The 9,278-nt window shown below is 43.9% G+C and overlaps 1 protein-coding gene across 3 annotated transcripts in view; it reads left to right on the top strand.

The window, feature by feature from the left end:
- Positions 1-586: 586 nt before the first annotated feature.
- The window catches only part of Gria3 (glutamate ionotropic receptor AMPA type subunit 3), a 287,651-nt gene continuing 278,959 nt past the window's right edge, over positions 587-9,278 (top strand). For 2 of the 3 annotated variants that reach the window (XM_057760501.1, XM_057760500.1), the window contains exons 1-2: positions 587-870; positions 2,031-2,189. In XM_057760501.1, the coding sequence (XP_057616484.1) occupies positions 780-870; positions 2,031-2,189 (250 nt within the window). In that variant the 5' untranslated portion in view covers positions 587-779. The remainder of the gene's footprint in view (positions 871-2,030; positions 2,190-9,278) is intronic. The other variant, XM_057760499.1, reaches the window with a different exon arrangement.

The following is a 9,278-nucleotide window of genomic DNA, read 5'->3' as shown; positions in this document are numbered from 1 at the left end:
GATCAACTTTGATCAATATCCCCCTACCGGCCCAATTGGAAGAACCCAATTCACCAGTGCTGAGCCTTTGAGGCTTTTAGCTCTTTTTTTTCTTACCCCCTCTTTAGATCCACCATCTTCGGGGCCGGGGGAGCCCTTGGGTTTTCTTTATAATTTCTTTTCTATTTCTTTATCTCTTGCCTTTTGTTTTTGTTTTTCATTGTTTTGTTTTCGCTCCGGTTTTCATTCTCTCTGTCTCTCCGTGTCTCTGTGTATCTGTCTCTCTCGCTGTCTGTCTCTGTCTCTCTGTCTGTCTCTCTGTGTGTCTGTGTGTGTGTGTGTCTCCCTCTGTCTCTCTTTCTGTCTCTCTCAAAGAAATCGCTTTGGGGAACCCAGCTTGCAGCCAATGAACCAGCCTTACAGATTGGTGTGAAGACAGAAGTGAGGTGGGGGGGGTGGGAAGGGGGTGTGAGAGATCCTGGGAGAGAGAGGGGGAGAGAGGAAGAGAGGAGAGAGAGAGACACAGAGAGAGAGAGGGAGAGAGAGAGAGAGAGAGAGAGAGAGAGAGAGAGAGAGAGAGAGAGAGAGAAGAGAAGAGAGAGAGAGGGGAGGAGGCGGCGGAGGAGGAGGATTAGTGTGGGGTGGAAAGGAAGAGTGAGCGAGCGAGAGCAAGTTGAGGGGAGGGGGTGTAAGAGCCAGCGAATTCTTTTTCTTTTTCTGTTATTATTTTGACGACTCCCGAGTTGCGCCCATGCTCTTGTCAGCTTCGCTTTAGGCGTAGCACGGACAGGCAGAAGAAAATGGGGCAAAGCGTGCTCCGGGCGGTCTTCTTTTTAGTCCTGGGGCTTTTGGGTCATTCTCACGGAGGATTCCCCAACACCATCAGCATAGGTAAGCTTTCCAGATCCAGCCAGAGGGGCCAGGCTCTTCTGCATCTGAAACCCACTACCCTAGTGGGGCTGGGGCTATCGCAGCGCGGGTCGCTGTCCTGCATGCTTGGGGACGGTGACTGGAGATTGGGGACTGAGCAGAGATCTTGGGGACTGAGCCGCAAGGAATCGACTAGTATGGGGAGCATCCGAGATGAGAGAGGGGGTCTCCTGGGGCTAATGAGGGTGGGTGGTCAGGTTTTCTGAGCTGACCAAGGAGCAAGGGAGTCAAACTGGAGGTTGGGATGCTGCAGGAGGCTAAGAGTCGCGGCTCTTCTGCTCGCTGTTCTGGACTTTGCCACGGCATGCTTGCAGCCGCTGGAAGTTGTCCCAGGGTGATACTGCCTGTCTGGCCGTGCCAGGACGCATAACCTGGGCCCTGGTCGCCCTGTCCCGTGTCTCTGGCTTCAGTGAGACAGGATAGTGTTAGAGGAGACGGAACCCACTTTGAATCCCCCAGACCAAGGAAGTAGCTGGGTGGGTGGAGGATGGGGTAGGAAGTGGGGGTGACACAAGGAGTCGGGCAAGCAGGGAAGTCACGCAGACTAGGGATTCATGAATTGCTGCTGTGTCTGTCTGGAGACCAGCTCCAGTAGCCGGAAGGGAGTTCTCCCCGCCTCTGCCTGTTTTTACAAGTAGAGAAGTTAGAATTGTTGCTTTTATTGAAGTAATCCCCTGTATTGTCATGGGGAAAGGTGGTTCATGGGGAATGGGTTGGGACAGCAATGGGAATGAAACTGCTTTTCTTCCAACCCTAACCCTGTACCCCAGGAAAGAAAAATGAACCAGCTGTGGGGATCAGGGTGGGGGTGGGGCTGGAGTCAGGGTTTGGAGGCAGACTCTAGCTTAAGAAAGAACCAAGTCCCACTTTTAGTTCCTTCATCTCACCTCCAGCAGCTCCCCCTCCCTCCTTTTTCCCTTCTCTCTAGCTTCCTGGGTGTAGAAAAACTCAGGTTTTTCACAGTGGAGATCCGAGTTGATAAGTCTTGAAAAGACACAGGTTGAAAATCAATCCTAAGCTTCCCAGTCACACTGAGGGGCCTGGCATCTCCTGTTTGCTACTTTGTAACTCATCCTGAAGTGGGGGGACAAAAGCCAAATCTTGATTGCCTTTGCTTCTAGGTGGACTTTTCATGAGAAACACGGTGCAGGAGCACAGTGCTTTCCGCTTTGCCGTGCAGTTATACAACACCAACCAGAACACCACTGAGAAACCCTTCCATTTGAATTACCACGTAGACCACTTGGATTCCTCCAATAGTTTTTCTGTGACTAATGCTTGTAAGTAGATCAGCGTGGCCTCCCTTTGGGACCTTAGAGGACCTCATTTGCATTTTGTTTGTGATGCATGGGGGTCTACGGTGTCTGTGCACTTAGGGGGCAATTCCCTCAATAAGCAGTCTGAGGCAGGAGTCAATCCTGGGTTCACGTTGCATAAATCAACCTTGAAGGATTTTGCTGCGGGGCTAAAAGCAGTGGGCAAAACTCTGATGAATTATGTTTGATGCAAAACTTTCACTTTCCTCCCTGCTAAACTGGTGTTCCCTCCCCCGCACCCTTTTCTGTTGGGGGAAAAGAAAGAAAGAAAGAAAATAGCATGGTTGTTCAGGGAAATTTCAGATAGGATTTAAAAAAGAAGCAACAGCAGCTCCTTGATTGAGTCAATGCAGGGCGTACAATACTTAAGTGTTAAAGCTGGGTCTGGTGGGAGGACTGAGCTGGGTTTGATGATTGCCTGACACATAGGAACAAAATATGAGAACCCTGTGAACAAGTGACCTTGAGGCAAAGATGGGGCTGGATTCCCTGGCCTCTTTCTGTCCTACCCAGAGAGCTCCAATAGGAACTGATAAGACTACAAACTGATTGCAAGTGATGAATGCTGTCAGCCTGAAAGGAAGAGGGGAAACAGATCTCAGGTGAATTTCTGGAAAGCCAATCCTCTCTGTGCCAGCGCATGAGAGTGTGGACACACGCGTGCGCACTCCTGTGCGTGTTCGTTCACACACACACACACACACACACAATTGTTAAGGACAACACAGTTCTTAATTTAGAGCAAGAGGCTGGTTGTGGGGAGAGGCTTGAAGCAGCTACACTGAATACTAAAACGGAGGATTTCCTCAGCCCCAAAACCATTTCTGAAATCTATAGTGGTACCAAAAATGATTATCTCTGTGCAAATGGGTGACTTTAATGTAAAATCACAGGAATTCGAATGACTACTTGCTTGTTGGACACAGGTTTTTGTTTAGTTTTGTCTTGTTTGGTTTTTTTTAACTTGAATGTTTTATGAGAAACGCCGAGTTCTTCATCTAAGTTTACTTTATTTCACTAAAAGTTTCTCCCAAATGATGCGAATTAACAAAGTATGTCTTATTTCCCTGGATGGTGTACTTTGAAATCTGAAGTTTCATTCCATTTCGATAAATGGTATTTGTGTCTGGTCAAGTTTAACTTTGCATATGACTTTCCTCAAATCTTTTCATTTCAAAAGACATGTAATCCCTAGCAATTACTAAACAAGTTGGCAAGAGCACATTTTCTTTGGATTGAAAGACTAGGGCTGAAAGGAAGAGGGAGTGAAGATGTACTTTTCAAAACATGTAACAGCTACCTGCCTTAAGAAAAAAACAGCTGACGGTGCAGATCCTTTTATGGACATGTTCTGAGATACTATCTGACACTCTGGCTTTCCAATACGGACAAAAAAAAGAAATTTATTTATTTTGGTTAAGTGTGGAAGCTACAAGATGTCTGGCTGTACCTTGTGTCTTAACGTCCTCTCTCCAGCATTTACAAAGCATATCTGCTTCTTATTCCTACTGCACTGTGATTGCTTCAAGAGGCTGAATCTCAGATGCAGGCTCCAAATTATCAATTAGAACAGATTCAAAAGCAAATACATGAAACTAGAGGGCTGTGCTAACAACAAATAATATGGATTTCATCTCCCTTCATTCTCTTTCCACTGAGGAACACTGGACTAAGAGATCCAGTTGGCTTCTCAGGAATGATTGATTTCCAACGCTTTGAGTACTGTTCTTATGATCAGACTGGTCTGACACTCACAAGTCTATGGCTATTAGAATCCTACCTGAACAAGTCAGGAAATGATCTTCGCCATGAGAAACTCTCAGGTTTAGGAACAGGCAATAACTCATCCATATTGGTGTTTAATTGTCTTAATTCCTTACCTCTCAGAGCAATGAAGAAACAATGATGGGGAAGGATCAAAATCTGAACTTAAATCTACAGCACTATTACTTACAAGGCCAGGCTATGGTTAAACACTTGAAAGTGTGAGAGGAGGGGTAAGACTTAGTAGGCACTAAGGGAACTGCCTCCTCTGCTATGCAAATACACATGTGCACACGCACAACCACACAGCACATGTGGGAGAACTATCTAGAAGTCAGTGATATGCACCTAGCTGCCTGTTGCACTCTCCAACTTTTGAGCTAGCTCAGAACACAGAGGAGAAAAGCTCCCATTTTCTGTGGTCCCCGAAACAGTCCCACCTGGAATCACAATTGTTGAATGGCAGTCAGATGCCAAAGCTGTCTCCTGGAAGCTGCTGCTTGGTGGCTTAGTGTGAGACACAGACCTATCTAGCCCAACTCTAGCTTCTGGAAATAGACGTTCAAGGGGGCAGAGGAACCGTAGAAATGCCTGTTGTCTCCCCCATAGCCTTGATTGTTCTTTTTCTTGTTGGAGCACAAATCAAATATCTCATATACATGCATACAATTCTAACAGCACTTGAACCTAGCAAATGATTGCAGATCCCATTCCTCTAAGTGATTAGATTACCTAACTACACAGAGGAAACAAATAACTCCAGTATCCCCTGGTCTTCCTAGCTGAGAAAATCTAGGGGAAACCTCAGATGAAGCCAAATCTGGTCATCTATCCCTCCTATCTAGTTCAGTGTGGAACTGGGTTAGCAAAAACTAAAGACTCTTACTTATTGTCCTGCAAAATTACTGGTTTCAGCTTTCTTTAGGGCTAGAGTTACGCTCAACTCATGATCTTTTCTGCAACCTCAATCCCAAAGCAAGCATGTATTTTCTAGGGCACAGGAATGCAGGTAAACAGAAATATGCCGGTAAACAAACAGCAGAGCCTTCAGCACATGCCCCTGCCCTCTGCTCTGCCTCTGCATTGTCACCTTGCTCTATACAATGTATTCAGAAGTCATTCTTACAATGAATCTAAGGCACCAGTTATTTAAAGACTCTACTAGCAAGCAAGCCTTTTTGCACAAGCCTCAAGAGGTTTGCTTAAGACAGACTCTAACTTCATTCTGTGCCTTAAGAGGCCAATAAAAGCCTCTCTGGCTTTGAAAGGTGGTTCAGTTGGGATCTTAGCTCAGAAGAGAATTGAAGTTTCGCAGACAGCCTCATCTGATTTAGAGCACACGCTCCCATTTCATAGGAATTAATAGAGTTTACTGCCTTCCTTTGCAGTTTAGCCGGGCAAATGCCGAGAGAATGGTGGTGAGGCTAAACCAGTTTCAGCATGTATGACATAGACATGCACAGGCACACACATTATTAGTGCATATGAAAAACAACGCATACACCTTTTTTTTGCAAGTTACAGATCTAGCATTTAGGGGAGAAAATCAAACCAATTTGATCATTCTCAGGCTGAGAAGGGTATGGAACTATCAGGAGACTGCTGGGTCCCGTGGTGTGACTTTGTTGTCCTGGTTCCTCAGGAAATCCCGCTGATTGCCTTGAAGTCCCCTCCTGGGTCTTGCTGCCGTGCACTTGTAGTGCACTGCACACTACACCGCCCCAGCCTCTGCAGTGTCAGCTCATTAGCACACAGATCTCATATTCCCTCTCCGCACTGTCATTGCAAAAATTGCTGTTGTACACCTTTACAGCCAACAAATGCGCTCGCGGATTCCGTACTGTTTGCGAGGAGCAGGGAAAAGGCAAACGTAACCTTAAAGGTTATTCACCACGGAACTGTGCTCTAAACGCCTTGGCTTAAATAACAATCTGTTGACGGAAGCTCAGCGTTGACAGTGGGACCGGGAGTGCGACTTCGGAGTGCAAGCTCTGGTGGAGCCCCCCCCCCCCCCCCCCCGGCAAAAAATCTCTTTTGTCGGCTAAACCTAACGTACTAACAGCACAGTTTCCTTCTGTTAATTTTTACATGCGACTTGAAAGATACCTGCAAACTGAGAACTGCTCCTTTTATAACTGAACGTGTTTTGCTACCAAGTGTACTTAGCCGAGACAGGCTTCTATCTCTTACCCACAGAGTCACAATCTAATTATCTAATTACTCTAATTGCCAGGAAGGAGCCGCTTAACCATTTAGGTCCTTTTGGAAAGAAAATGCCTCGCTTGATCACAAGTTCTGCAATTGGATGGGTTTTGTTGGGGCTTTGTTTGAGCATTTGTTTTCTTCATATCAGCTCAGAAACTCAGCTGAAGACCCTGACATCAAGGTTCTTGTCTTCCAATAGAGTTTCACGTCCTGAGCATTATTTTCCCTGGCTCCACCTCCCCCATCTCAGAAGGATCTTTGTACCTTTGCTGCCCTGCCTCCCTTGCTCTCTTTGCTGGCTCAGGAAGCACACTGGCTTAGCTCTCTTCTCGGTCCTGGTCCTTTTGGCCACTGAAGCACAAAGGGGTCACCTCGGTGGTGCCAGTCAAAGACTTAAGTCACCTTCTTCCAAGGTTTATTATCATTTTTTTCTTAATCTACATTTTGGATTGGAGGAGGGAGGAAGGTGAGGCTGTTCATTGGGGCCATAAAAATAGATGGCAATCAGCAGGCTGTAAAGGTGAGCTTCCTGCAAAGTGTATTACCTCTCATAGAAGAAAGCTCCCTATTGATCTAATAAGTTAAGGCAGGGGGAAAAGGAGGGTTTGGGGGAAAAGTTGAAAGAGAATTACTCTGTCATTTTACCTGTGCTTACTAACAAAATGGGATTCTTCTTTCTACAATTTAAACTTGTTTTCTTCTTAAATGAAATTAGTATTCCACATCCTCTGATTTTTCAACATCAATAGAGGTTGTTTTCTTAATTGTACACTTCCCTCCCCAGTTTCTAAAATTGAGTTGAGAGGAATGGGAGCTGCTTTAATGTTTTTGGCCCTGCAGATAGCTTTAAATTTCATTATTATGGGTATTCAGAAATGATTGGCTGGTTCTGTTTTGACAGATTGAAAAGAAATGAAGGTGCTGAGGTGTCATTGTTTGTATGCCTTTCTGGACAGGAGATTTGTCACATTTATACAGCTGGTTTCAGGATTAAAAGATGACAAAGATTTTCAGAGATGACCAGACATTTAGGAATGAGAATTCATTACTTAGGAGCAGAGAACTAAATGTTCTTATGTAAATGATTTTCCTTTGAATTTTTTAGATGAGGACCACAGATATATTTTAAAAGAGCTTTTGTAAAACTTTCTACCTCCTATGAAGATCAAGAAGACCAATTTTAAATGATGTTTTGACTCCATTCCTTTGTATTTGACACTTTGGGTCTAATTAGATGAAATGTCCAGGAGAGAGCATCATTAAAACAACCAACAGGGCAAAGGGTGTGCATCAACAGAACAAGGGGGTTGGACATGCACAAAAGCAACTCTCTCCTTCCTGAAAGCTGCTCAGGTCACACCCATGCCCCAGCCACAGATTTTCAGAGTCTCAGACTAAATTCTACAATCAGCACAGGTTTAGGGGCACTGTCTCCAGAAAAAATCAATGCTTAGCAAAAAGATAATGTGGGCAGAGTTTGTCTTTCATATTTTTTTTACTCCATTTATTGTTTTCTTTTCTTACACTGGATGTTGACCAGTCTATTGGCTGGTCTCTAATGACCTATGCATTACTGGCCCCTCCACATCAACTTAACATCAGGATTATTTATACATCAAAAGTCTAAATCTTTCTTCTTCTTCTTCTTCTTCTTCTTCTTCTTCTTCTTCTTCTTCTTCTTCTTCTTCTTCTTCTTCCTCCTCCTCCTCCTCCTCCTCCTCCTCCTCCTCCTCCTCGTCTTCCTCTTCTCAATGTTCTTGTTCTTAGCTCATTCTCCTTAAAAACTATACATTATTTTGGGGATACCAGATTTTTCCTGAATACAGCAATATAGCCAAAAGTGGTGGAATAAAGGATTAAAATAATTTAATTTTAAAACCTGGAACTATAAGAATCATTATATCTCAATTTCAAGAGAAGATATTCAAATGGAAGGATCTTAGGACACGATGCTCAGATTGTCTGCTTACCTAAATCAAAGTTAGGTGGTTTTGGTTATGGAAGGTTTTTTTTTTTCAGGGAAAAGATAGCTACCCATAATAGGGTGAGTATGGGTACAGCAAAACCATGGAGTCATTTTCTCTGTGCAAAACTTCAAAGTCTTTGGGACAGTTTTGGGAAGCAGCACAAGTACATGGGGTTTCATTTTATCCAATGGAAGTAATTACCATATTCTCTTCTGGACTCACACTACACATTAGAGAGAAACACAAACAACCCCCTCCTGCTCTGTGGCTCCCAACTGCCACTTGCTTTTTAAGTAGTTATCCTCAATACAAATACTATTTGTTCTCCTTTGCACAAGTTCAAGGAGCATGGATAAGATACAAAGCACTTCGGTGATGATCTCTCACCATATTGGCACAATTCAGTGCAAAGTAGCATTTAGCAACCTTTCGTGTGTCTGAAGAGCATGTTAAAGAATCTGATTTAAAAGTTTCTAGCAAATTCCCAGGTGATCCTAATGCTGATGGTCCTGAAATCACACTTTGAACAAAAAGAGTCTGAAACTGAGAGACCGTATTCACCAAAGAAAAGGCTCTTTCAGACATAATTTTATCATCAAGATTTGTACCCTTTCACTAACTAAATGAAATTTTGTAAAAGATACATTTGGTTTTATCTGGCTCACACATGTCTCAATCGTATTTCCAATAATCTTGTGTTCATTTCAGACAGGAAGGTGGTCTTCTAAGAACATACACTTCAAATTGGTTCTAGTAGGAATGTGGAGGGGGGAGGAGCTACAGGGCAAGTGGAGAGAATGCAGTATGTGTGTCACAATGACAGTTTCTTAGCTCCTTGCCACACCTTAAAGTGCCACATTTAGAAACTACATATGTAAGAGATATAAGGTTGGTTTGTGGTTCCAAATCTATTTCCACTTTACTTCTCTGGGTCAAGACATGCTAGAAGGAGGCATGTAACATCAGCTTTTAGGAGGCCTGAATACTCTTTAAAAGGGTTTTAAACGAGAAGTGCCGCGCAATTCTATCTTTTGCCAGAAAAGAATGAAAAATTGACTCAATTTTCAAGATACTCAAAGTGAGGGGAGAAGTTTAATGCTGCTTTCCAAAATATCTT

Source organism: Chionomys nivalis, chromosome X (genome assembly GCF_950005125.1).
Source record: "Chionomys nivalis chromosome X, mChiNiv1.1, whole genome shotgun sequence".
In the NCBI taxonomy this organism is placed as follows: Eukaryota; Metazoa; Chordata; class Mammalia; order Rodentia; family Cricetidae; genus Chionomys; species Chionomys nivalis.
Note: the sequence above shows the minus strand (reverse complement) of the source record. Positions and strands in the feature narration are given on the sequence as shown.